The sequence below is a fragment of the Lissotriton vulgaris genome, chromosome 9 (assembly GCF_964263255.1).
Source record: "Lissotriton vulgaris chromosome 9, aLisVul1.2, whole genome shotgun sequence".
In the NCBI taxonomy this organism is placed as follows: domain Eukaryota; kingdom Metazoa; phylum Chordata; class Amphibia; order Caudata; family Salamandridae; genus Lissotriton; species Lissotriton vulgaris.
The window spans coordinates 514386236-514413015 of record NC_141697.1 but is presented as its reverse complement, the minus strand read 5'-3'; the positions used below and the strand labels follow the sequence as shown (position 1 = coordinate 514413015).

Sequence of the window (26780 nt, the reverse complement as noted above, 5' to 3'; positions counted from 1 at the left end):
CTGGTATCTTGGCACAGAGCAGTCAGGCTAAACTAAAGAGGCAATGTGTAAAGTATTTGTGCACACAGTAACACGGTGAAAACACCACAAACGTACTCCACACCAGTTTAGAAAAATAGCCAATATTTATTTGAGTAAAACAAGACCAAAACGATAAACGTCCAACATACACAAGTCAAGATATGAATCTTGCAAGATTGAATTAAAAGGCAGTGCTTAGAAATCAATAGCTCCAACTAGGGCTATCAGGTCATGCTTGACTGTGGAAATCCAAAAGTGCAGTCCAACCACGATAGAGTGCAGACCGGATAGAGGAGTCACGCAGACCCGCTGACAGTACCTTGGATGCGTCGATGCTCAGGTACGATGCGTAGAAAATTGGAGGTGATGCATCTCTGTTGCAGGCGATGCGTTGTTTCTGAAATCTGGCAAAGTCGTTGTCAAGCAATGTGCGTCAGTTCCGAGGTCGAACCGATTGGTTGAAGGCAATATGTCTGCGCAAAGCCGCACAGGGTCAGGGATGCGTCAGAGTCTGGGACGGGGCGTCGCAGACATCAGCGTTGCGTTGTGCAAGACTCGCGCAGCAGCGTTTTTTCAGAGGCGCTGCGTCTGCAAAGTCTGGCTGTGTTGCAAGTTGAGGTTGTTGCATTGCACACTCGGCGAGCGGTGTGCACAGCTTCAGCACAGGCAGCAGCAATGCACCGATTTCACAGGGAATGCACTGGTTCCGAATGACTCTTCAGTGTCGATGTGTTGTTTGACAGAGCAGGACTCTCAGAAAAAGAGCCCGGGTGCTGGTAGTAAGATGCATGTGAAGTCTTTGATACTTCTGACAAATCAGGAACATGAGGCAAGTCCAAAGAAAACCCGGTAAACATTGAGAGATGCAGGACGTAGAGAGTAAAGTCCAGTCCTCTCACTCCCAGGTAAGAGGCAGCAGCCAGCAGGCCAACAAAGCAAAGCATGCAAAGTGGCAGTCCCTCCTGGTAGCACAACAGCTATTCTTCCTGGCAGAGTGCCCTCCGTTCAGTAAGTGTTCTGAGTATATGCGGTCAGAGGAAGAGTACGTATATAAATTTTAGCCTTTGAAGTGAAGAGATTTCAATGAAAGATCTTTGTAGTTTACAATACCCTGCCCTTCCTGGCCCTGGCTCCAGACACACTACATGGGGGTATGTAGCTCTTTGTGTGGGGACAGGCACAGCTCTGTTCAGGTGCAAGTGTCAGCTCCCCCCTCTCACGCTAGCTCAGGAAGACACATCAGCCTGGTGATGGGCCATCAGGATATGCAGGGCACATCTCCGCTCCCTTTGTGTGTTACTGTCTAGAGGGAATGTATAAAGCCCAGCTGTCACCCAACCCAGTCATGTGTTCTAGGGACAGATAGAGGTACAGAAACATTGAAGAAAGAAAATTGCAACTTTCTAAAAGAGGCATTTTCAGACCAGCAATTTAAAAACCAGCTTCACTCAAAGATGTGTTTTTAAATTGTGAGTCCAGAGACACCAAACTTACTCTTCCTACATTTTCCCACTTGGAAGTTACACTTGTAAAGTGTTCCATTGGATAGCATTGGAGCTGCCTTGTGAGAGACTAACCTTGCTGTAGTGAAAAACTAAGTTAGCAGTTTTCTCTACCAAGACATGTAAAACTCCAGAGTACATGTCCTACCTTTTAAATACACTGTGCCCTGCCCATGGGCTGCTGAGGCCCTACCTTAGGGTGACTTCTATGTGATAAAAGGGAAGGTTTGGGCCTGGCAAGTAGGTGAGCTTCAACACAAACAAATCCTTGGGTCTAAACTTGAAAATGTAAGCATGTAGAGTGACAGACTAGAATCTCACGCTATCTCCTTGTGGGAGAAATACCTTTCAGGACGAATACCCTCACCCATCAGAGGTGGCATGCTTCATCATTTGGGTAAATGTAAATTGATACTTGTATAGCGCACTACTCACCCGCAAGGGTCTCAAGGCGCTTGTACGAATACCGCTGTGGAACCCGTCCTGGCTTTCCCTGTGAGGCGTCCACTCCTGGGCACCCCCAGGGTGAAGGCCGGGCATCCTTGGCGTTGTGGGGGCCGTTGTGGAGATTAAGCAAGCTATTGCCCAGAGTTGCAGAGTGGGACTCCATGATTAGAATAGGCACCGAGGCGAGAATTATCAGGTCCGTGGAATATTTGAGCCCAAGACCCGCCGAGGCAGGGAATTGAACCCTGGTCCTGGGCTAGACCTCTGCATCAGGGTCTGCCGCTCTAACCATTGAGCCACACTATCTCCTCTTAGTGGGAAAACCTAGTCCCACTAAGGGCTACAACTTCTTCTCTGAGAAGGAGCTCAGGGATGTTTTTGGTATTCCTACATTATCACAGATATACTAAATCCCACAGATGAGAACGGCTGGGAGAGAAGTGGTGAGGATTCAGCGCAAAAAAAGTATAACAAAGTGAGGTAGTGATGTTAAAACTGCCTAGTCAGAACAAAAATATTATTTAATAGCTTGCTTCTACTGACTCGATTAAAAGACCGTGCAAAAGCAGTATAGATTGAAACTGCTTAATGTTAGACAAAAAGGTCTACATGTTTCAGCCAAGTCGATCCAAAAGGTATCCAGGCTTTCGTCAGGACCTAAAAAGATTGATGCTGCCAGTGAGAAAAAGTAATAAGTGCTGTGATAGCAAACCAGTAATCCTTTCTTTTTTACGTATTTTAGTGTTTGCACCCAAAGTTCATGGACAAGTTGCCTCACCTCAACCTGGCGACAGCTCAGGGAACGGGGCCCTGCTCTATCCGTCGGTACCCCGTCTCGGTAATTGAACTGCAGTCGCAGACGTGTTACCTAGACGGGGTACTGATGGATAGAACGGGCCCCTTTCACTGAGCTGTCGTTAGCTATATAGTCATGGTTAGAACCTTTGTTCCCAGCTTGTTTCCCTGGATAAAGGATGACCATCCACTGCTTTATAGGTTCTGATGAAGGTGCTGTAGAGAAAGTGTAATCTACCGAAATGTGCTTTGACCATATCCTGTAGAGACCCTAGGCCAAGACGCAGGAATGGAAGAGTAAATGAGAAGTGTATTGAGCCAAATTGTATAAAACAAACTTCTTTCTGTGGTTTTTGGTAGAGTAAATGAGAAGAGTGTGGATGAATGTAGTTTGGGATGGGTGATGGGGATTCTAGTGGAGTGGTGAGCTATTATATTGATATACTGCACAGATTTTTTTGCACCATACAGTCAGGTTGACTGAATTGCATTGGTTTCTAGCGGAACATTTTGGTTGGAACATGGCTGATAATCTAGCGAAATTAATTCAGCAGGTAGCATAAACTTTGAGTACATGATTATACATGTGCACATGTAACTTTGAAAATAAATGCAAAACGTGAATAAACTGAAGCATGATTACATGTATATATTGAACAGTAGTGCACTCCTATATAAATCTCTAGACCCTACAGTGACTATTGTCCCCACAGTTCATTAGTCCATTTAAATGCTTCACACTCGCTAATGAAATCAGAACACACAGTGAGGATAATTTCGTATATGATTGCAAAATTGTGACAAAGAGTGGACCCTACATTTTACTGCTCCACTTGTGAGCAACTGCCTCCACTGTAGCTCCCATGCTACAAAGTTGGTTGGCATCACCAGAAGAAGCTCACTATTTAATCAGTAACAGTCCTCACCAGTTCTGTTCTTGTAAACAAAGAAATAGGACTTTGATAAGAATGGTTGAGTTGTTAAGCTGTTTGCCCAGTTGCAAAAACTATAGAAACCATATATTATCAAAGTGGGAATTGTAAGTCTTGCTAGATACCTGCTCAGCCTGTGACTTGAAAGATGCCCTCACAAGCCCCCTCGTCTCTTCAAAAGACCTTAGTAGAGCAGTCAACACCTACCTCAAATGAAGCGGTGTGAAACTTGATACTAAGGTCCAATCAAGAGTATTTTGCAAAGTGGACTCCTTTTTAACAGTTAAATAGATGTGTAAAATAATAATTAGTGCCAAACAAAATAAATAATTGAGTTCACTAGAACAAGAAGCTGTCACCAATGAAAAGAAGCAACACCACTTGGTACCCAGACTCTTCTCAAAATATATTTTTCACGATTGCTTTGCTTGTCATGAACTAGAAATGTGATGGTAATTCTGCTGCTACCAGTGATACCGTCTAATATACTGTTTGTAATCACTAGCTGATCACTAGCTGATCGCAATGCTTTGAAAACTGCAAAAGACCAATAAATACAAGTATCAACATTGGATCCCAGTGTCATACTAAGAATACATTGCTCACATTCCCGACCACTGTTCTGTTCAAAATTCCAATTGAGAATAATGAGAATAGTGATCTTCCTGACAATGATTGTACCATCTAATATAGTATTCATAAACGTAAGTTGTTTTTAGTCCTTTGGGAAACTACAAGAAAACTGGCATTGTGCAGCACCACATTTAAAGAAGCTCATTCTGCCTCCATGCATTCTGGGCAGCATTTGACGGGGTGAGAATCTGATTTATGTTCACAGTACTTGGCACTTGTGCAGCATTCCAATGTCCTGGATTTCAAGTAAACTCTTTTAGTTAGGAATTCCAACCCATCAGGGTAGAGCAAATTTTCTCTCTTCAAGCCGGAAGCTGGTTAGAGCAGACTTGCCCTTTTCCCAAGATATATTGTAAGGGCTAGTGCCCATGTGATACCAAGCAAGTACAATCTCAAGGTGTCTGCTCAGGCGGGAAGCGTGTATTTCATCCAGACAGATCCTGACGAAAAAGATAAAGTAAGGGATGGGTTTAACCTTCTTGTTCCTCTATGGTCAGTCATTTTCCGTCTTTCTTTCAAAAAGATGAAGGGGCAGTGAAGGTGATTGCTCTAATTTATCTCTTATCCTTCATTCTGATCTTTGTGTTCCTTATTGCATTCCAGATAAGGCTTCTGAACATAAGGACAAAAGGCTAACTGTTACCAGATTTCACTGGGCTTCATACACACAGTGACAGAGGGACTTTGAGCATAATCTCTGGATGCAGACATTTCACCTTTTTCACTCCAGAACTACAGGACTTGCTGCTACCAGCCAGTAACTGAAATCAAGATGTTTGCAGAGTAGGTATGATGTAAACTGTTGAAATTATGGCTCGGAGACCCTGTTTAGGATTTCCTCCTTCTTATGGCACACTAAAGGTGACCCAAGAGAGCACTATATCTGTATCTCTGGGTCTTAAGTTTAGGCACTCTTCCAACTAATGATTCAAAATGAAAGCATTCAAGAGGAACATCAGTGACAATGTAAAAATCCAGGGGGATGCAGCTGCTTGTGCGGTACGCAGGGAACTTGCTAGGTAGAAGGCAGAGGGAAGTAGTTAAGATTAAGTGTATGAAATTTTAGGAGCTAGTGCAACTAAAGACCATGACATATGTATACCTCCTGCATTGACTGGAAGGTGTTGTGGCCATTTTCTCTGCCATGCACAAGTGTCAGTGGAGGCCGGAGATAGTGGAGACCAGTCCCACTATATAAAATGGAGAACAATCTACAAGTGTTTTTCCATTCAAGTCTCTGAATGCACTAGAGATAAATAAAGGCTGATTTGTTCATACTAATTCGGGCACACTCCCTACCCTGTGGGTGAAATGTACTCTGTTGCTGCCTCAAAATGCACATTTGTACAGTTAATCAATCAGGATTTATAAAGCGTGGGAAATCACCCGTGAGGCTCTCAAGGCGCTGGAGTTACTAGCTGCTTTGCCGTGCTCTGTTTATTTCAACAGCCAGGTCTTGAGTCCTCACCAAGATATCGGGAAAAGTCCTTCCAGGCTTTGGCTTCCAAGTGAGAGAAAGAGCAACCTCCACTGTCGGCTCGGTGGTTCTGGTGGGCGCCTACAAGGAAGAGGGAGGCGGATAACAGGTATCTGGTCCGTTGGTGGGAAGTCATTAGTTTGTTGTTGTATGCTGGTCTTTTGTTGTGCAGGTTACTACATAATGCTTTGGCACTTGTGAACATAAGCAGCGTTTTTGTTTCAATTGGATAAATACGTTTGTTGTATCCACACTATTTTCATGTTTAAAATATTTATACTGCAATACGAACATTTTAGAAATGAAAGTATCAGGAAATAAAATGCTATAAATCAAACTATCACTTACTTCCAACCCAAATCAATAAATGCTTTAAAGATTTTGTATTCTTTTTTCCATAAATTCCAGGATTCGGGCACCCAGTTCCCATATCTGATGATGGAAAAGTATTTTGCCTTTTGTACTTGATTTTGGGAATTCCATTCTCTTTGTTTGTGCTCTCCATCACATCTCAGAATCTGCTGATCCTGATGCACGACAAGCCAATACGCTACATACGGATTCACTTTGGATTTTCCAACATTATGGTTACTCTTCTCCATGGAGTTGCTTTCATCAGTCTTGTGGCATGCCTATTTTTGTTCATCCCGGCATGTGTCTTCAGTCTGATTGAAGGAAACTGGAGCTATCTGGATGCTTTATATTTTTGTTTCATTTCACTCACTACCATTGGATTAGGAGACTATGTCCCTGGAGAACAAGCAAGCCAAAGACTGTCTGCACTATATAAAGTATGTGTGGCTGGTAGGTAACATTATTTTTAAATGCACCATATTATAAAATGTCTGCTTGTCAACATATTTTTTCTTTGTCGTGCATTGTTTAAGGAAACCAATCACTTTTAAAGTATAGAGATTTTTTGGGCTACATAGAGCCAAAAAATAATCTACAGAATAAAAGCTATAACGAATTGATAAATAAGTAGTGTTAAGCACATACAATTCATTTATGGTTAAAATAGAATTTGAAATATGGAATAGCCATAAAACACATGATATTGAAATATAAACAAATATTAGTTAAATTGGAATTTGAGTCATTTAAAAGATATTTGGATTTCATTCTCCAGTCATCGACGAAATAGTGAGATGGGGCAAAAACTGAAGGTCTTGTGCTAATTGATTGAAGAATTCGAAAATAAATAGTTTATAATGACCTTATTTTGGAAGTACATAATTAGCCACTTGGGTCAGTGATAAAGGGGACAAAAAAGTAAAACGTGTGTCGGTTTCCTTGGGGTTGAACAAACAGTTTGCAGTGTTTCCTGGGACCATTTTGAAGTGGACACAGCCTGAGGTAATTTACCCAATCTAAACTCTTAGCTATTTGCGGTTACATTTCATCTTAAAATCCTTCAAACAAAGGTCTATTTTTGATAGACAAAAATGCTTCAATAGTACCATAAGTTGGGGATATTAATTGAGTAACTGAAGAAAAATCTGCATGAAGGCTTTACTAAGTTTTTTGAAGCAGAGTTTTGAGTAAATCTGCCCATTTTGAAAACTTCCAGTGTACTATTTTAGGCTTTAAGATGACGTTCTACTGTCTGCGAGCTTACACCAGGAGAGTAGTAGACGTGTAGGTGAACACCTGTTAATTTGCAAACTCCTTTGGAGTATCAGGATGGTTCGTCCACCACAACAAAGTATTCTGTTTTGTGGGATGTAGATGTGGTTCTCCAATTTTAAGGACTTGCCCTGCAAATGAGGACCGCATGAGGAAACAACTATTGTTAGACCCGGGATCCCTGGTTGGCTGAGGTAGGTACCTTAGGCCAAATAGGGACCCGCGGTTCCACGTCAGGGAAAGGAAGGTCACCTCTTGATAGCCCTGCTCACCCCCTTGGTAGCTTGGCACGAGCAGCCAGGCTCATCTTCAAGGCAAATGTGTAAAGTATTTGCAACCACGCTCGCAGAAACCCAATGATGACACCACAAATAGACTCCACACGAGTTTTATAAATAAGAGTATACATTTTATGTAAAAAAGATATTCCATAAGACCACACAATATAAATCCAACATATGAGTATGTGTACTATTTCTCCTGGCAGTTTGTTAGGCCAGCCAGCCGTTGTAAATTCTGGCAATATTAATGAGCTGTTCTAAACATTCCCCTGTAATCCTAATACCATTTTATACAGTTCGTAATGCTAGAATCAGACACTTTTGCAATGTAACAATAATGCAATGCGTAACGCAGCAATTGGACAGTTTGCAATGTACAAAAATGCAATGCGTAACGCAGCAAACAGACAAAGGTGCAATGTAAAAATAATGCGATGTGTAATATAACCACCAAGCACGTCCTTGTACAGAGATAAGGAAATGCATAATACACTAATCAGGTAGTCCATTATGCAAGAATAATGCAAGGCCTAATACGCTAATCAGGTAGTTCGTTATGCAGAAACAATTCAATGCGTCACACGGCAATCAGGTAGTTCTTTATACAGAAATAATGCCATGCGTCATACACTAATCGGGTAGTTCGTTTTGCAGAAATAATGCAATGTGTAATACGCTAATCAGGTCCTCCGTAATGCAGAAATGATGCAATGTGTAATACGACAGTAAGGTACCCCATTATGCAGAAATGGAATAATGCGTAATACACTCCGGCACCGATCACGTTGCCTTAGGTGGTCTCTGCGCCACTCCGTCTGACTCTTAGTCAGCCTCTGTCAACAGTTGCCCCCAACACGGGTATTGTGTAATCAAAAAGTGCAGCTATGCACTCCAGCCCCGATACTGCCACTCCCTTGGTAATACGGGCCGCGAAGCAGAGGCTCGCGCTGCCGCAACGAGAGAGAGGCCGAGAGCGTCTCCCTCCGAGCCCGCACACCACCCCAGGAGTCGACACACGTTACCTGGGGGGGCGCAAACTCATTCTCCTCTCCTCGTCCAGTGGCTGGGCCTCCGATGCAATCTTTGTGAATTGGCAACGGCAGGCTCGGGCCGGCGACCCAGCTCCTCCAGGGCTGCCGATCCAGGCCGCTACTGCTACGAAGATCCCAAGCTGCCACAGGACACACACACACACACAACGTCGCTGAGACTCCCTTGAGCTTCCAGTGCACGATCACCGGGCACTCCACATAAAGGTCTCAGTCTGCACGAAGATCTCGCTTTAACTCCGGTTGCATGTTAAAGGCAATCCTCACAAAGGTCTCACGGTGCACAGAGTACACGCACAAAGTGTTGATGAGACTCACTTGGACTCCAGTGCACATGATAACTGGACAATCCTCATAAAGGGTTCAGGCTGCAAAAGGCACACGCACTTCACCTCTCCATCTTAAGCCTTTGGGAAAATAGGCTGAAAAACATATTACACAGCCTTCCCATTCTATTCTATGGGCAAGATGGCCTTTCAACAGTGAAAAACGAAATAGAGATTATTTCACTGTCAGGACATAGTACACACCTTAGTACATGTCCTCCCTTTCTCGCGCACTGCACCCTGCCCAGGGGGTACCCTGGACCTACCATAGGTGTGTCTGATGTGCATAGAAAGGCAAGGGTAAGATCTGGCAAGTGGGTGCACTTGTCAGAACAACATGGCAGTTTAATACACTGCGCGCAGGCACTGCAATGGCAGACCTGAGTTCCCTTTTTAAGGCTACTTGTGTGGGTGGCACAATTAGTGCTGCAAGCCCACTAGTAGCATTTGCATTACCAGCCCTGGCACACAAAGTGCACTTTACTAGGGACTTTACTAGTAAGGCAAACATACCAATCATGGACAACCAATTACCATTATACTTTATACAGGGAACACTTGCACTTTGACACTGTTTAGCAGTGGCAAAGTGTCCAAAGCATCTAAGTTGGCAACACCATGTCAGAAAAAAGGTCTGGGGGAAAGCAAAAAGTTTAGGGAACTTTAGAAAAAAAGGGCCAAGTCCTACAACTATCAGTTAAATTGACCCTGCTTCAATGCCTCATTTTTTGTAGGTGAGTTTCCGACATGAACGTTTTGGAGATCACTGGTAGAGTATTTGCTCCATCTGGAGTTTCTTTTCGGATATCCAAATGGACTTAAAGGGACCCTCTTTGTTTGACTTATCCAGCTTTTCCTGATAATCACAACTTGTGTGTTGAGGATTGTACCCGTGAATATCGCAGAGGCCTAGTGGCCAACTACTTATTTCTCTCCAGATACCTTTTCGTTCTCCAGTAGCCTTAGCAACGCTGGTTGGTTGGCAAATGGTGGTTGGCTGAAGCAGGAATCGATGTGGCCAGTTTTGGAACAAATTCAGTCCCAGGTGCTGTGGCGCCAAAGGCTTTTTCCACATGGTCTCGGTTAGAGGACATTATGGCAGCGGTGGATTAGTCATCTAATTCCACTTGTAAGGTGTTTTATCACAAATCAATTGTAAATGTCGCTTTGTTGGTGGTGGCACAACTTTAAACCAGCATACTTTGATGTCTCCAGTCCTGACGTAGAATAAAAACATTCTAGCTATCGTGTCAAGAAATTTAACTTCTATTAAGGACACGGAGGCAAGGATTATCCCACCCAAGGATAGGTTAATAATCTGTATTGTAGAGATTATTGTTGGTATTGTTTACCATGCTGATTATCTATCTGATATTATGTTGTATTTTAAACCACCCTTTGGTTTCAGCTTTCTCTCTGGCGAGATATGGTTTTGCGACTGTTTTTCTTGTCAGCAGGTTCAGAGAGCAAAGCAGTATAGCCGTTATTGAGGCAGAAACAGTTAAGGTTCAAGGTGGAAGGGTTGGTGTGAAAGCTACATCATTCGAAGTGCTGAGTTCCGGATCACCTGTTTGCTGGGGGTTTCAGTTGGTTCCCTATATACACAATGGAGACAGGTCGCTCATACACAGTTGAAGTTGTTTGTATTTGCAAAGGAAGAGGATGGACAATAGTCACATGGGACTTTATAAGTACTGACGGACTGTGATTGGTGGAACTTTGGAGTCAAGGTCAATGAAACTCATAGGAAATGTATTTAATTTTTTTTATTTTATTTTTAAATGTATGTGTCAGAGCAACAGATACCCAAAAAGGGTTTCCCGGCGCCGGGAGGGAAATTGCAAGAAACAGGGAAGAACTACTGGACAGAGAGCCAGGTCTTCAGAGATTTGCGGAACATGAGAAGGTTAGATTGTGTACGGAGGGATAGAGGCAAGACATTCCATAGGACAGTACCCAAGTAAGAGAAGGAGTGTTCTCCCATACGGGAGAGTCTTGTCTTAGGGACTTGGAAGTTTGCAAGAGTGGAAGACCGGAGAGTGCGCGAAAGGACCTAAAGATGAGCTAGTCGTTGTAAGTAGAGGGGAGATGTAGCATGCTTGATGCGGAACATGTACGTAAGCGCTTTGAACATGACCCGTTTCTCCACCGAAAGCCAGTGGAGTTTCCCAAGCAGCCTGGAGGCCGAAGCAGTTTTGGGAACATGACATAGTAATTTAGCAGCAGAGTTTTGGACTTGCTGCAGCTTGCGTGTTACATCCTTGTTAACGCCCAGATAGAGGATGTTTCCATAGTCCAGCCTTGAAGTAATGAGGACCTGGACTACGGTATGCTGGGTGTGAGTAGGTGGCATCCACACAATCTTCCTCAACCATTTTAAAATGATAAAACAGGTAGCAGCAACCTTGGTGACTTGCTGACGCATAGATAGTTAATCGTCGATGATGAAGCCAAGATTGCGTGTCTGGGTTGAGTCGTGGGAGCAAACCCATTTATGGGGGCCAATGTTGGGGGCCCAGAGATCTTTATTGTTGCCCAGAACCAGGACCTCTGTTTTTTTGCCATTAAGGAAGTTGGCACTCATCCAGGTCATAACTTTGCTTAAGCCTGTTTTGAGGATAGATGGCTCGGTGGTCTTACCTACTGAAAGGGAGAAGATAATTTGGGTGTCGTCAGCATATGAAAATAGCGACAACATGGAGTCTTCTACCAGTACTGCCAGAGGTCTAACGTAAATGTTAAAAAGCAGGGGGCTGAGAATTAAGCCCGTGGGACCCCATAAGGTGAAGAGTAAGGTTTGGATTTAGCAGTAGAAGAAAAGACCTTAAAGGTGCGATTGGAATGAAAGAATGCAAGCCGGTTTAAAGTTTTGTTTACCATTGTTTGGCTGCTGTATTTTTATCAGTAAAGAAGGAGAAGCATAATCCTCATCTCCATGTCCTTAATTGAAAGATCTTGACGCAATAGCTAGAATCTTTTTTTATTCTCCTTCTGTGTTAAGAAACCTTTGTATTCTACAATTTCTCACACAATTGCTACAACTGTTTTTCTCCAGTATTAGGGGTGTCTTTCATAGATTCACATGCTTTATTATTCCCTGTCATCAAAGTGGGAGTCCCACGGTACCTAAAATAGCAGTAATATATGCATATATAGATGAAAAAATTACATAATCATACATATATACATATAGAGCAATTAGATATAAAGATATCATAAAGTTAAGAAAGTACCATAGAACAGAATAGGCCCATAGCAGCCTAAGGGAGAATTCACTTGAGTAACATATTGGAGTCATTTTAATGGTCAACATTCCAGCCAATCAGGCTACAGCACCCTCTAGAACCTTCTCCTCAGAAGCTCAAGTCCTCAGATTTTCTACTGCACGTCGTGTGAAGGGAGTCTCCCTGAGCTCTGCTCAGTTTTCTACTTTCATAGCTGATTTCTACTTGACAAATGTCTTCCTCAAAGAAATCTTTATTTAGACAATGTTCATCCTGTGGCAAACAGACTGTTTCATGAAGATCCACACAGTAAATGCATTTACTGTCTCTACCCGGACCATGAAGTCAAGAACTGTAAGTACTGCCGTACTTTTTCTGCTAAAACTTTAAGAGACAGAGAGGCCCGTATCCTTCTGTGGCTACAGAGGTTGAAGACATCTGACTCAGTGGTCTCGGAGGTTGAGAGTGTCTCTTCATTTCATTCCAAGGCCTCTCAGAAGCGTGGGTCTGAGACGGAGATGCCCTCTCCATTCCTCAAGAAAAGAAGACTTGCTGAAGTCTCTAAGAATGTCTCCCCACAGGACTTGCCTCCAACGCCTACGGGACCTGGTTCTCTGGCACCACAGTCCAAAGCTGTGCCATCATCTTCAAAAAAGGGGCCCTGGGTCGTCGAAGGGCTCGTCGACGCGTCCGTCGGCGACATCGACAACGACCAAATCAGTTGATGCAGTCTCTACGTCGACGACAACATATTCAATGTCTTCAGGGACTACGTCGACGACGTCCACCTCGTCGACGACGACCCATGAGGTGAGACCCATTACTTCTATCATTAAGATCACGTCGACGACTGCCAAGACCTCATCGTCGACGAAAAAGCTTCTGTCGACGCGTCCATCTTCGTCGACGAAAGCAACACCATCGTCGACGGGACCCTGCCCGTCGACGGGAACCTCTTCGTCGACGGTGACAACTGCGTCGCCGGTTGCAGCCTCGTCGACGGTCCCACCTTCGTCGACGAGTAAAATTCCGATGACGACATCCTCGTCGACGGTGACATCTGCGTCAACGCTACCCTCTTCGTCGATGGCGTCGTCGACGTCGAAAAAACCGTCGACGAAGAATAAAGGGAAGTCACATCAGTCAATGGCTACGAATTCTTCATCAGCATACCCAGCGCTGACAATTCAGCCTCCTTCTGAATCTTCTGCCGATTCGTTGACGAGCTCGTCAACTTCACACCATCCACTGGCCACAGCCACCACCTTCACAGTGGTCACTGCTTCAATGGTTAAAAGACGGGTACCTCTTCTGCATTTTAGTCCTGTAAAGAGTGGCTCGGCTCTTTCTGAATTGTTTCAGTCCGTGGAGGAGGACTCTAATGATGGCTCATATGTCGATGATGTTTTTTGACCCGCGTCTAGCCCCTCTGTACTTAACATCAAGTGCCAGGATTATGACGAGGAGGAGGAAGAGGAAACCGAAGATGGGGCACATCTTTTCCCCATAGAGCACTCAAACACCCATAACGGAACAGATGACACAAATACCACTGTCTTTAGTGTCTAATTTGCAGCACATGCTGGATGATTATAATCGCAGGTTTCCACCATCTAGGTCTGCTTCTCCAGCTCCGCATCCTCCTCCACAAACACAAGTTTCTCTACCTACGGTAACACCCAGATCACCAGTACGCCTTCAGCAGGATACTGATAATGAGGAACAGGACCCTCAAAACACAGATCAAGATGACGACGACCACGTCCTCACTGATTGGGATGACTACAGGGCTTAAACACCTTCTACTCCACCAACATCGCCAAGAGCTTCACCTCCAGTGGACATTGGCAGCTTTCACAACTTGATCCGTGCTGCCAAAAGAGGGCTGAGAATTAAACCCTGTGGGACCCCATAAGGTGAAGAGTAAGGTTTGGATTTAGCAGTAGAAGAAAAGACCTGAAAGGTATGATTGGAAAGAAAGTATGCAAGCCAGTTTAAAGTTTTGTTTACCATTGATTGGCTGCTGTATTTTTAGCAGTAAAGAAGGAGAAGCATAATCCTCGTCTCCATGTCCTTAATTGAAAGATCTTGACGCGATAGCTAGAATCTTTTTTTTTTTCTCCTTCTGTGTTAAGAAACCTTTGTATTCTACCATTTCTCACACAATTGCTACAACTGTTTTTCTTTTTTGTATGGTCAAAGAAAGCATAGAATTAAGCCATTATGCCCTGAATGCTTAATTTGATTCAGTGTTTGCTATTCCTGGACTTGTTAGCTACCAGAACCTTGTGCTTTTTCTAGCACTGGGGGCTCCATCAATAGGCCAGCAGGCACCTACAGAAGGGACAGTGTACCTCTGTGTCTTCAAGTACATCAATAAGCAAGTTGTGGTAGACCAGTTTAATTAGGGAATCCACTGGTGCAAGTGAAAACAGCTCTTCTCTTCTTTGGTCGGGAGTCCTGGACTCCTCTTTCTCCGAAACCTCTGCAATGCTTGTAAGCACATCTTGACATATTATCGGGCTCTCATATTATTGTGACATTTTTGAGCCTTTAAAGCACTTTGTAAAAACTGTCTCGACCACCTTTCTCAGCAGTATAACATTTTTGTGGATTTGGTTTGTTGTCTCCAGATCAATGAGTCACAGATTACCATCCCATGAGGAGGTCCGGTCCTCTACTTTGCTACAAGCTGCATCAGAGGTTACTTTGTGAAAATGGAAGAAAAAACACCCACTGTGCTTTGACACGTTAAGTTATGCTGCTCCCATCACAGAAAAATAGCATGCACCACTCGGTGTAATTGGCACTTAAATGAGCCAGTTTGAGGGTAATGACAGTCCTGAGGGTTCCAATGGAGATCAGTTGACATTGAGATTGGCCAACTCAGCAAATGTTCCAGGTAGAGGACCCTGTGCTTTGAGTGACTGGGCTAAAATAACAATTTTAACCTGGATAAAATATATCAGCGGGTGAGAATGTATATGGAGTACCAAGTGATTGTTGCATGGGTTACTATGTGCGTTGTCCAGAGATAACTAGCAAATAGTAGAACAGATCTGTGATGAACATGGGCTTCTGTGAAGACTGGTGGGTACATTTGAATCCACAGCACTACACGCTATGAACAGATGCTCAAAGGATTAGTAACATTTTCTGTTCGTAGCACGTGTGGCTGTAGATACACGTTCCACATAGATCAAAATCAGTACCCTCATAAAGCAGTGGCTAGCATGTGTTCAATGCAGATGTCTGAAATAAAGCCATAGGCTGTTGGTGAGCCAGTATGTCCACAGAAGGGTGTTTGGTAAATGTGTGTGGGCTGTACCAGATGGGCCCTTTGCAGATGTCAGCTTGCAGAATGATGCCTAAGAAAGAGAGAGTTGCAAATGATTATGGTTGGAGTGGGCTTTGGGAGGGATAGTTCTAACTCTTCACTTTCTGGTAGCAGGTTTGGATGCACTTGACTATCCACCTGGCTAAAGCAAACACACAAAAAAAAAATAAGCAAGCTGTAGAGATTGGTGGGGGAGCTATGTAAAATACAATAGGACTTAAAACTCGCTAGGAAAATTACCTAATATCTGGACATCCTTGCTATAAGAAATTAGTGGAGGAGGAAGGAAGCCCCATTCAAATAATAAACACAGTCCATATCCAGGTGAGCCACAAGCTTCACTAAATAAACCTGTGCTTAAGCTTCTGGTAGCTCGGCACAAAGCAGTTAAATTTAACTTTGAAGCAATGCGTAAAGTATTTATGCAGCACTCAAACAGTATTAAAGTAAAACCAGAGTAGATTTTCTACACGAGCGAAAACTTTCTCAATGCAAACGGAAGGTCTCTCAACACGAGCGGTCGCGGCCACCAACGACCCACTACATTAGAAATCTGACCACCTGCGTTGAGAAATCTCGCCGGGAGGTGGATTTTTCACTCTCAACCAACTTGAAGTTGGGGAGCACGAGTGAGGAAAAATCTCCCCGGGAGATGGATTTTCCTGACTCTCGCTCGCCAAGTTGGCGTTGGGGAGCATGAGCAAGGAAAGAATCCCCGCTCTGCAGAGTTTTTCAGAACTCTGAGTGCTCCAAGGAGAACGCAGTTCGGAAAACTCTGTGAATGGAGTGGAGTTCACTGCCCAAACTTAAACACATCCCAAAGCACCACTTGTGGTTATCTGATCACACTGGACTAAGTCACAAGTTCACGTTGACCGCGATCAAGGGCTAGTCTGATACAGGGTCCAGATTTGGCCTTGTGAAGGATTTACCTTCTTAAAGTCCAAGTCCAAGTCATGTGAGGAGCCTTACAGGAGCTTTGCATTGGCAGGGGCCATGAGGAGGTTTATGTCTGCGTGAAGAGCAGGTACGCTTTGATGCCAGCCAATGGTTCCCGACCAGGGGGACAAGTCTTGGGGATCAGGACTCACTCCAGGCAGAGTTCAGCAGGAGGGCTCAGGCAGGTCTTGTTTGTGCTTGCCAACTGAGAAGTTGCGGGGGAGGTCTCTGGAAGAGTGTTGTCCCTGTAGCTTAAACAGGAGGTCTGCCAACTTATTCTTGAAGTCACTTGTGGGGTTCCTGGTTTCAAGGCAAGTGGGTCAAGTCTTCCCTCTTCAGAAAGCAAGACAGTCCAGGAGCGTTCTGATGAAAGGTTCTGAAGGCGCCCTATTTATACCCACTGCCAGCCTTTGCGTGGTGGAAAAATCCCTGGCCTACCCTTAAATTGGCTCTGGTCCATTCTTCGCCTTCCCATGGGTAGGGCTCCATACTGTGTAGGGAGACCAAGGGCAGGCCTGGTGGCAGGATCCTTTTTGTGTGCTGCAGGCAGGGTCCTGGAAAGTGTAATCAGGGCAGGGCAAAACTCTTCCACAGTCAGCCTGTCAGAAAGTACAGCTCCCCTCCACAGCTAGACCTGTTTTGTCCCCATGTCTGGAAGTAATACACAAAACACTACAGGAAAGCCAATATACCTTAATAAAGGTATGAAGTTATTTACCGATCACGTATTACTAGGGTGGCTCACATAATATAGTGTGAACTAACGTAATACCCCTCATATTTTTCATCATTGGCACACAAGTTCCAAGTCCCGAGGAGATCCTGTCACTGCTTGGGATCGAAACGTTTCGGCATTACCATGCAGAGGCAGTAGTTGCTAACTATTTTCAGTGGGAGACCAAAAATAGGACTGTTGAGATGCCATTTAAGTTCACCAGAATACTTGACCAGGACTCCCCTGCTGATCTCCATTTTATTGTGGACCGAATCAAATACTGAAAGATAATTCTAGTATTTTTTTTAATGAATTATAGAACTGGATTGGTACTCCATGAGCAATTAATAATCTATGTATGATTTATCACTGACTAAGCACTTTATACACAGTTTTATATAATGTTATGTGATTTGCTTTATTTCCTAAAATAGTTATGTAAATGATGTCTCTGTTGAACTGCTATGGACAACAAAGTATTCTGTATCAATGAGTTTTTGATTATATTGAAAAATTCGTACAACTTATTAATGCTTTCATTATGTGTAAATGTATTTTTAGAGTATTGACAGTAGTTATTGTCTTGCAAGATCTTCCTTTTGGTTTATGCAACTTTCTAAAAGAGACCTTTTCAGAATAGTTGGTTAAAATTCGCATTTACCACTAAAGAGGATATAAAATTACAATTCAATTGAGTGTAAGAAGCATTTCTCTACCTGCTCCAAAATGGAAGATATCACTGATGAAATCTAAAAAGGCAATGCAGTGTTAGTCTATGTGAGAGAGAGCCTTACAACAGGAAAATCGCTTTAGGATTTTGTTCACTGCCCGGACATGTAAAACTGAAGTACACATGTCCCACTTTGTACATACCATGCACCCTGCTGTATGGGCCTAACCTAGGGGTGTCTTTTAAGTATTACAAATAAAGGTTTAGACCAAGTAAGGTTTAGGCCTGGAAAAAGGTTTCTTTTACTAGTTTGAAATGGCAGTTTAAAACTGCTCTAGGGGTTGAAGTGTTAGGCATGAGATCTGTTTTAACGGGCAACTGTAGTGGGTGGCACAATGAGTGCTGCAGCCCGATAGTAGCATTTAATTTACAGGCACAGTGTACTCATAATACCACATTCTGTGGGGCCACTGGAATTATGCGATTCCGCGGCCACAACTTTTTTTGCAGAATTATTGATTTGCTCCATTTGCTACCAAACCCATCATCAGCTGAATAATCAGCAGATGTTAAAATAAACTCTTTATAGCTCAAATGGATCACAAGTTACTAAAAACGAAGCAACGTGTTCACATACAGTGGAAGGCCCCACGCAATGATTAACTGATCATCTTCAGTTGTTTATTTCTGTATTTAGTTGCTGAGCTGGTACTATATACTAGGGTATTATAAGTAAATTAATTATACCAATCAAGTGTATTCCAATTTTACTATGATTTAGATAAGAGAGCAGAAGCACTTCTCCACTGGGTAGCGGGGAAAGGTGCACAGAGTCCTAAAAGCTCACAAAAACGGTGCAGCAAAGGAAGGAGAAAATCTGGGGTGACGCTGCAGAAAGGGCACAGTCCAACATGTACAAAAGGAGGTTTGGAGAAAATCAAAATCTTCAACAAATACTCGATCTATCAACTTGATCATATACCCCCAATATCGCTATGTCCAGTTTATTTACACTAATTTTATGGGAGCACATGATTAATACCTCCATTGACCAAGACAAAATGTATGGCTCCCTAAATAGGGGCTTGCATTATCATTATGTATTATCAATCTGATTCCCAGAAACCCTAAGGCTAACCTGGACAGCTGTGAAAATTAATCGCCCATCACCAGCTTGCATTTTGTCGGTAAATCTTGGAAAACATGTGTGGCTATACAGTGAAATTATTTATTTAATTATTCTAGTTTTACATTTACAGCCTCATGAAAAACTACCAATATGGATTCTTCTCCGGGCTTAGCTAGTAAAACTAAGCTTAACATCATAGATAATACCTTTCAGGTGATGGATAAAAAAAGACCTGCCTACTAATCCTACCAGTCTTTTTGGCAACCTTCTATCTGGTTGACCATTGTATACTGGTAAACTCCTACTCCACACATTTTGTAATTGGTAGGCTGTTTCTCCAGGTGTTAACATATTTAAATGTTTGCTGCCAAATTGTGAAGAACAATGAACAATGATTCTTTCTCTTTTTTTGTAAAATCTCCCTTTTGTATGCTGAAAGTCCACCATCTTGTTTGTGATTTCTTGCTTTCTTGGGGCCTGCCATCTTGCAAGCCAGCTGGACACTCAGTTCAGCTTGCTTTATTTTTAAAGCTTTAAGACTTATTACTTCTACCTTCCTGGAAAACAATGTAAAAGTTTCAGGCATATAAACACATATCCACCGTTACCACAATCTACATGGAAACAATTTGCAGCAACTAAACCTCCACACAAACCTGCTCCTTTCTGGGTTTTGCTTGAAAGGTATTTCTCTTAAGAATGGCCAGTATCTCACCCATGCTTGTTTCAAAATAGTGTGAAAATCACATACTACTTAAAGTGATGGTTCTCGCTTAACTTTTCAGCCCCTCCGAAACCCATTTAATGGCTTGGTAGAAGGACTTTTCTAATTGCAATACTGCAGATGTAACTTGCGTTTTGCCTTTCACACTCAAATCCAATTGTAGAGAGCTACCCACCCTCTAGCCAATAATGTACCCACTGTTTTAATCCGAGGGCCGGGCACACCCCGACGATACAAATAGAAGGCCTTAATGTCGCTTGTGACCTTAGCCAACAACAATTATCCAGAGCGAGTGTTCCGTTATTTGAACCGTACAGAGAAGCTGGAGCAGCCCAATGCTGTTCCCCCCCCCCCTCTCCTCTGGCCCTATACTGCTGACTGTGAAGTTTGCTGTGCCAGCTGCCTGCCGCCGTCCATAACGATTACCTGCATGGGTCGAGAGAAACTGATTGCGACTGAGCCGTTGCACCCCTGCAGTGTTATGCGGGTGCCAATGAGCGTGTTCTGTTCACCTTCGGTGCTGCCAACCTTCACCTAATAATAATAATAATAATAAAGGATAATTATGCACTTATATAGCGCACGACTACCCGTAGGCATCTCGGCGCTTGTACGAATACCGCCGAGGAACCCTTCCTGGCCTTTCCCTGTGAGTAGCCCACTCCTGGGCACACCCAAGGTGAAGTCAGGCATCCTCAGCATTGTTGGGGCCGTTGTAAAGATTAAGCAAGCTATTGCCCAGAGGTGCAGAGTGGAGCTCTTGATCAGAATAGGCACCGAGGCGAGAATGATCAGGTCCGAGTAAATTGAGCCCGAGACCCGCCGAGGCGGGAATTGAACCCTGGTCCCAGCCAGACTCCTGCATCCGGGTCTGCCGCTCTAACCATTGAGCCACACTTCTCTACAACCTGTGACCCGTTGCTATCCCTGGTTGGCGTGTGCTGTGGCACCAACAGCCACCTTACGTCTGTCGCTGCGGGGCCGGTAGAGGTCTTCCCATCAGATTGCATGCTCTACTGCCAGGCACGTTTGATCACAGTGCAGGAGCTCTGCCCTCCAGAGTCGAGAGTCAGGACTGCTGCCCCCTGGTGACACTGTTTCCTGCTTCTTGGCTCAGTCTGCCCTGCCTGGCTGTGTGCAGCAGCCACGTGGTCTTTTCTCTCCCGCCTGAGGACTGAAGTAAGCAGTTTGGCTGGGGCCTTCCATGCATTCACACCATTGGTGCTGCTTGACTGGGGTGACTCCTCCATGGCAGCCTGACATTCCATAGGGAAAGGATGGCACTCTGAGGTAACCCTCATGACTCACCATCTGCCCTTAAAGCTTTAGCCCCCTACATACCCCGCTAGGGCCCCAAATGTTCATGCCTCAGTGACTCCACTGACACTGTTTAGCCAACTGCCGGACCCTGCCACATCGGCACCCAGGTGGAGATTGTGGATTGGGTGACTACTTCGGCATGACGCGGAAAACTGACGGCGTGGTGAAGTTGCTGTTAATGCATTTTTGGGGTGATGAACTACATAAACTATTTGAGACCCTGCCAAACTTGGGAGATGATTTTGACTATGACGTGGCCATCACTGCCCTGAACATGTATTTAAATCCACAATTCAATCTGGATTACAAACGCATTAAGCTGCACCAGGTCAAACATACTGATGGAGCATCTGTCGACATGTCTGTGCCCGCCTACGTTAAATAGCCAGTACATGCACTGCCATCAACCAACATGAAAAGCTATGCGCACAGATGATACAGGACTGCAAGTCAGCGACACTATGGTGGCTCATACTTCGACAACTGGGGATCTTGTACATGAGATTCGGGACCTGGCCTATCAAACAGTTACGCAGAATAGTTGAAGGCAGCTCTGTGCAAATCCACCTCCACCATGGGGACTCAGAAGGGGACGAGCATGAATGTGAACAGGTTTATGTGATACAGAAGCGCCCAGGGATGGTGTAGCCGAGAGGGAATACTAGGTCAGCAAGGGGAAGCTGTGGCAACATTTCCTCACAAAGGGGCAGGCACTCAACAAGATGATGATGATATACCTGGCCGCAAGAGATGACCTCTACTCATGTGCGACTTTCATGTAAGAGACACTCCAGTGGTCACCCTTAAAGACACCGGGGCATCTGTGAAAGCAGGTAGAAAGACTCGGGCCACACTATCCACTGACATCCACCCGTCCAAAGATTTACACCTATGGTGGACCCGAACTGCTACCTCTAAGAAGAACCATTGAGGTTGACGTCAAGTGCGCTGGCCGATACACCAGTGAAAAGTTTCATGTATTCAAAGGCAGAAAAGGTACACAGCAGAAGGTCTTGAGTTGGTATTCTTTGCAAAACAGATACATGAGGCACATGCAGACGATTTAATGGCAGCATTTCCACAGCTATTTAAGGGTCTAGGCAAGTTGAAAGGTCAACAAGTAAAGCTGCACTTTGATGACTCCTTCAAGCCTACCGCACTAAGGCACTGGCGAGTCCCATTTCATCTGCAGCCACTGGTGGAGCGGAAGTTGCAGGAGCTCAAAAAAGTGTCTGTCGCACACCATGATTATCACCGCTTGTTATCGCACCAAAACACAAGCAGCCAGGTGCAATACAACTATGTATGGACTTGATGCTTCCGAACTAGGCCATTCGAAGAGAAAGACACAAAACACCAATGATGGATGACAGTTGCGGAAATCAATGGGGCTAAGGGGTTCTCTAAACTGGAACTTAATTCAGGATATGCCCCGGAGAGTAGCTCCATTATGACCTTTTCAACACACATGGGTCTCGAAAGCTACAGAAAGGTGAGTTTTTGGCATCTCCTCCTCGGTGGAGATTTTTCAGAATGCAATCGGAGAAGCTCTCTGGACTGATTGGCATAAATGACGACATCCTCATACATTCCGAGAGCCTGGAAGAACATCATGCTTGACTGAGGGCCACCCTCCAGCGGCTGACATACTGTGGTCTCACATTGCACAAAAAGAAATGCTCCTTTTTATCAGAACTTATCCATTCTTTGGATATGTATTTTGCAGGGAAGGGCTCAAGGTGGACCTTAAGAAGGCAGAGGCAATATGTGACACGCTCATACCCCAGAACTCAACAGAAGTGTGCAGTTGTCTGGGGATGGCAACATATAGTGGTAGTCACTCTTTAGTTATAGTTAGGGTTCCCAGGTGTAGGAATTCCTAACATTTTTGATCACTAATGTCGTGTCCTATACCAATTATACACGGACACCGACTTGTATATCTATGAACTCTTTATTAATACGTCTATGCAGGTCCCCGTCCCTACTCTAACTGGCCCCTTCCTGTCCTGTCCCCACCTCTTCCCCTCTGCCCGCCTAGCTCCGCCCACCCCAACTACTGGACTGTCAACTCCGTTACATCTCCCCCTTTCTTAACAAAATAACAGTGAAAGTAGAAATTAGTCCATTTCTTCAATTAGTCTCTTTGGAGGCTGCACATGACGTCTGGGTCGAGCCGGTGTGGACACAATGTTCTCCATTACTGGTTCCCGCACCCTTGAGGGTGCAGAGTCGGGTGCGCCGGACTTCGGGTTATCTTGATCCTCAGGTGTGGAAACTGCGGGTAGGCAATCATGTTTTCCAGGAGAACATTTCTTGAAGTGGGATGCATTGCGGGTGACTCGCCGACTTTCTGATTCTGCGGTCACCATGGTGCCCTTTTGTTGCACAATTGTGAGAGGCTCATCCTTGAAACGACAGTCGGTCTTTTGGCGCTGTTCTTGCTTGACGAATACCTTGTCGCCTTCTTTGAGGGAGGGTGACCGCGCCCTCCGTTTGTGGTCAGCATATCCTTTCATCTTCTCTTTGCGACACTGATCCGTTGCAGCCATGTCTCTGAGTTGCTGATCCGAGAGGGGTTTCTTCAGGGCTCCTTCCCATGTTGGGATCCGGTTTCTCATTGTCCTCCTAAGCATGAGAGTGGCAGGGCATTGTCCTGTCGTGGAGTGAGGAGTGGTCCTGTAGGCACAGAGGACTTTGTTCAGTGCCGACTGTAGGTCTTTCTTCTCGGCCGTGGCTTGTTGGAAAGTTCTCTTGATGGTGGACATGAACCTTTCGCCGGTGCCGTTGGCTTGCGGCCAGAGTGGTGTGACTTTGCGGTGCTGGAAGTCCATTTGTTTCGCAAAGTCGCTGAATTCGTGCCCGTTAAATGGGGGCCCATTATCCGTTTTGATGACTTTGGGGACACCCCAGGTCGCGAAGACTTCTTCAAGTACCTTGAGGGTGCAGGTGGCACTAGTGGATGAGACGAACTGGGCTACTGGGAACCTGGAGTACTCATCCATGATGACGACTATGTATTTTCCTGATTGTAAGGGCCCATAAAAGTCCATGGCAACTTCCTGCCACACCCCGTCGGGTAATGGGGTCATCTGTAGTGGTGCAGGCGGGTTGTTGTGGCTGGTCAGTTGACAAGGGTGACAGTCTTTCAAAGTGTCCTCGACCATCTGGTCTAGAGCTGGGAACCAAACACGCTCTCTCAGTGCTCTCTTGGTGGACACGACCCCTCGATGACCCTCGTGCGCTAGGTCAACTACTCCTTGTCTCAGGGTTGCTGGGATGACTATTCTGTGGTCTCTCAGAAGGAGGCTGTCCTCAGTTACTGAGAGTTCGTCAGAGACATGTCGGAAGACCTGGAGTTCTTTCTTGGTGTCGGGATCTTCTTCTTCTTCCTGCGGGTGGTACCTCCACCTGTTGGATTGTATGCGCTTCAGTACGATCTGTAGGGTGGTTTCTTGGTTGGTTGCTTCCCTGATGGTGTGCATGGGTATGGCTGGTGGGCGAGCATGACTGGTTACAAAATGAATGTATTCTTCCGCGATGGAAGGTGCTGTCTCTGCGGATTCCCGGGGGTGGCGGGACATGTAATCAGCTGGGTTCTCCCCCTTCCCCGGTTTGTGGACAATTGTAAACGTGTACTGCTGCAGGCGGAGGCCCCACCGCTCGATCCTGGGGGGCATCTTGCACTTGGGATTGCCATATATTGTGACGAGCGCTTGGTGGTCGGTTATGAGTGTGAAATGTTTCCCATATATGAAGATGTGGAAGTGCTCGCACGCCCACACGACGGCCAGGCTCTCCTTCTCAGGCTGGGAATATTTCCTTTCTGGATCAGTGAGGCTCCGACTGGCGTAAGCGATGATTCTCCATTGTTCCGAGTCGTTGTCGTATTGAGCCAGGATCGCTCCCAAACCCACTGGGCTGGCGTCTACAGTGATCTCAGTTTTTCTCCTGGGATTGAAGTACGAAAGGCAATCAGACGATTCCACGGCGTGTTTGATGTCTCTGAAGGCGCGCTCGCATTCCGGGGTCCAGTCGAAAGGCTGGCCAGTTTTTGTGAGGAGTCTCAGTGGGTGGCTTACCGTGGCATAGTCACGAATGTAACGAGCGCAGTAGCTCGCCATTCCGAGAAAGGAGCACAGATCGTTTACGTCGGCAGGACTCTTGGTGTTGTTGAGCACGGCTACCTTGTCGGGGTCTGGTTTCATGCCATTGGACGAGAAGATGTGACCGAAGAATTTCAAGGTTGACTGATGAAATTCGCATTTGCTTTTGTTGAGAGTCAAGTTTGCGTCCATTAGAGCATGGCAAACACGGTCAAGGGCGATGTCGTGCTCCCGTAGGGCCGCGCCGTATACTAGGATGTCATCACTGTAGTTAAGGGAGTTCGGTATGTGGTGGATGATCAGACGTATCGCCTCTTGGAAGATTTCGGCGGCTGAGGAGACACCAAAGCTGAGCCGTTTGTAGGGGAAAAGGCCAATGTGCGTGGCGAAGGTGGTGATGGAACGAGAGCTGTCATCCAATTCGAGCTGATGGTAGCCCTTGTTAAGGTCCAGTTTGGAAAATACCGTAGCTCCATTTAGCGCCGTAATCATGTCGCTCAAGTGTGGGCCGGGGTGCCTCTCCCTTTCGATAGCCGTGTTCGGCAGGCGCATGTCCACACAGAGACGGACCTTGTCGGGGGTCCCTTTTTTGGGGACAATGACCACCGGGGACACCCAGGGAGTGGGCCCCTCGGCGTTCGATGTTGTCAGCGTCCAAGAGGTCTTGCAGTTCTTGTGCCACTGCGCATTGTAGATGAAAAGGCACTCGCTCACGGATGTTGAGCTACGGGCTTGACTCGTTTATTGATGTGCAGACGCACTTGCCGGCCTTTCAGTTTGCCCAGGCCCTGGAACAGTGATGGAAATTTCAAGGCATAGTTAGAACTGTCATTCACGTTGAATAGGATATGCACCAGGCGCAGGCGTTCAGCAGTGGGGAGGCTCAGTAGACAGTCGGCATCAGGCCCTTTGATAACATGGATGACTGCCGGGACAGTGATGTCGCCATGCGTGAGGGTGGTGTCGAACTTGCCTAGGCACGGGAGCGGTTTCCTTGACATCCAGGTGTATACCCGGACGGGTGCAAAACGCAAGTGAGGCTTGGGAACCATGCGTTCGTGTTCGGCAACTGAGATGTAGTTGAGTGATGCGCCACTGTCCATCACGAATTTTGCTGCATGATTACCCACCATGATGTCGAGCCGTGGGTAGCGTTTGAGCTGATCGTTGTCAGCAATGTTGATGTACTCTGTAGTGTAGGAAGATCGCCTGGATGAGGAAGATCTGGAGTCTCTTGAGGGAGAGCGACGATCCCATTTGGAGCGTCTAGATTCGTGGCTGGAGTGAGAAGACGCAGGGGACCGAGCAGGTTCATCCTGAACGGCTCTGACGTGGTACCGTTTGGTTTCAGATCTCGAGGGCCTCTGCTGGCTGGCACGTCTGTCATTGTCACCGCGTTTCTCTCTGTGATAATCACTGCACATGGCCTCAAAATGATTGGACCGTCCACATTTTCGGCAGCGTTGGCCCATAGCAGGGCAAGAGTCAATGTGAGGGTAGTCGTACCCGCATCTGAAACACCGCCTC

The 26780-nt window shown here is 45.4% G+C and overlaps 1 protein-coding gene across 1 annotated transcript in view; it reads left to right on the top strand.

Annotated features, from left to right (window-relative positions):
• The window catches only part of LOC147690343 (potassium channel subfamily K member 1-like), a 144803-nt gene that overhangs the window by 73757 nt on the left and 44266 nt on the right, over positions 1-26780 (top strand). The window contains exon 2 of the mRNA XM_086936671.1: positions 6216-6611. Coding sequence (XP_086792797.1) covers positions 6216-6611 — 396 coding nt within the window. The remainder of the gene's footprint in view (positions 1-6215; positions 6612-26780) is intronic.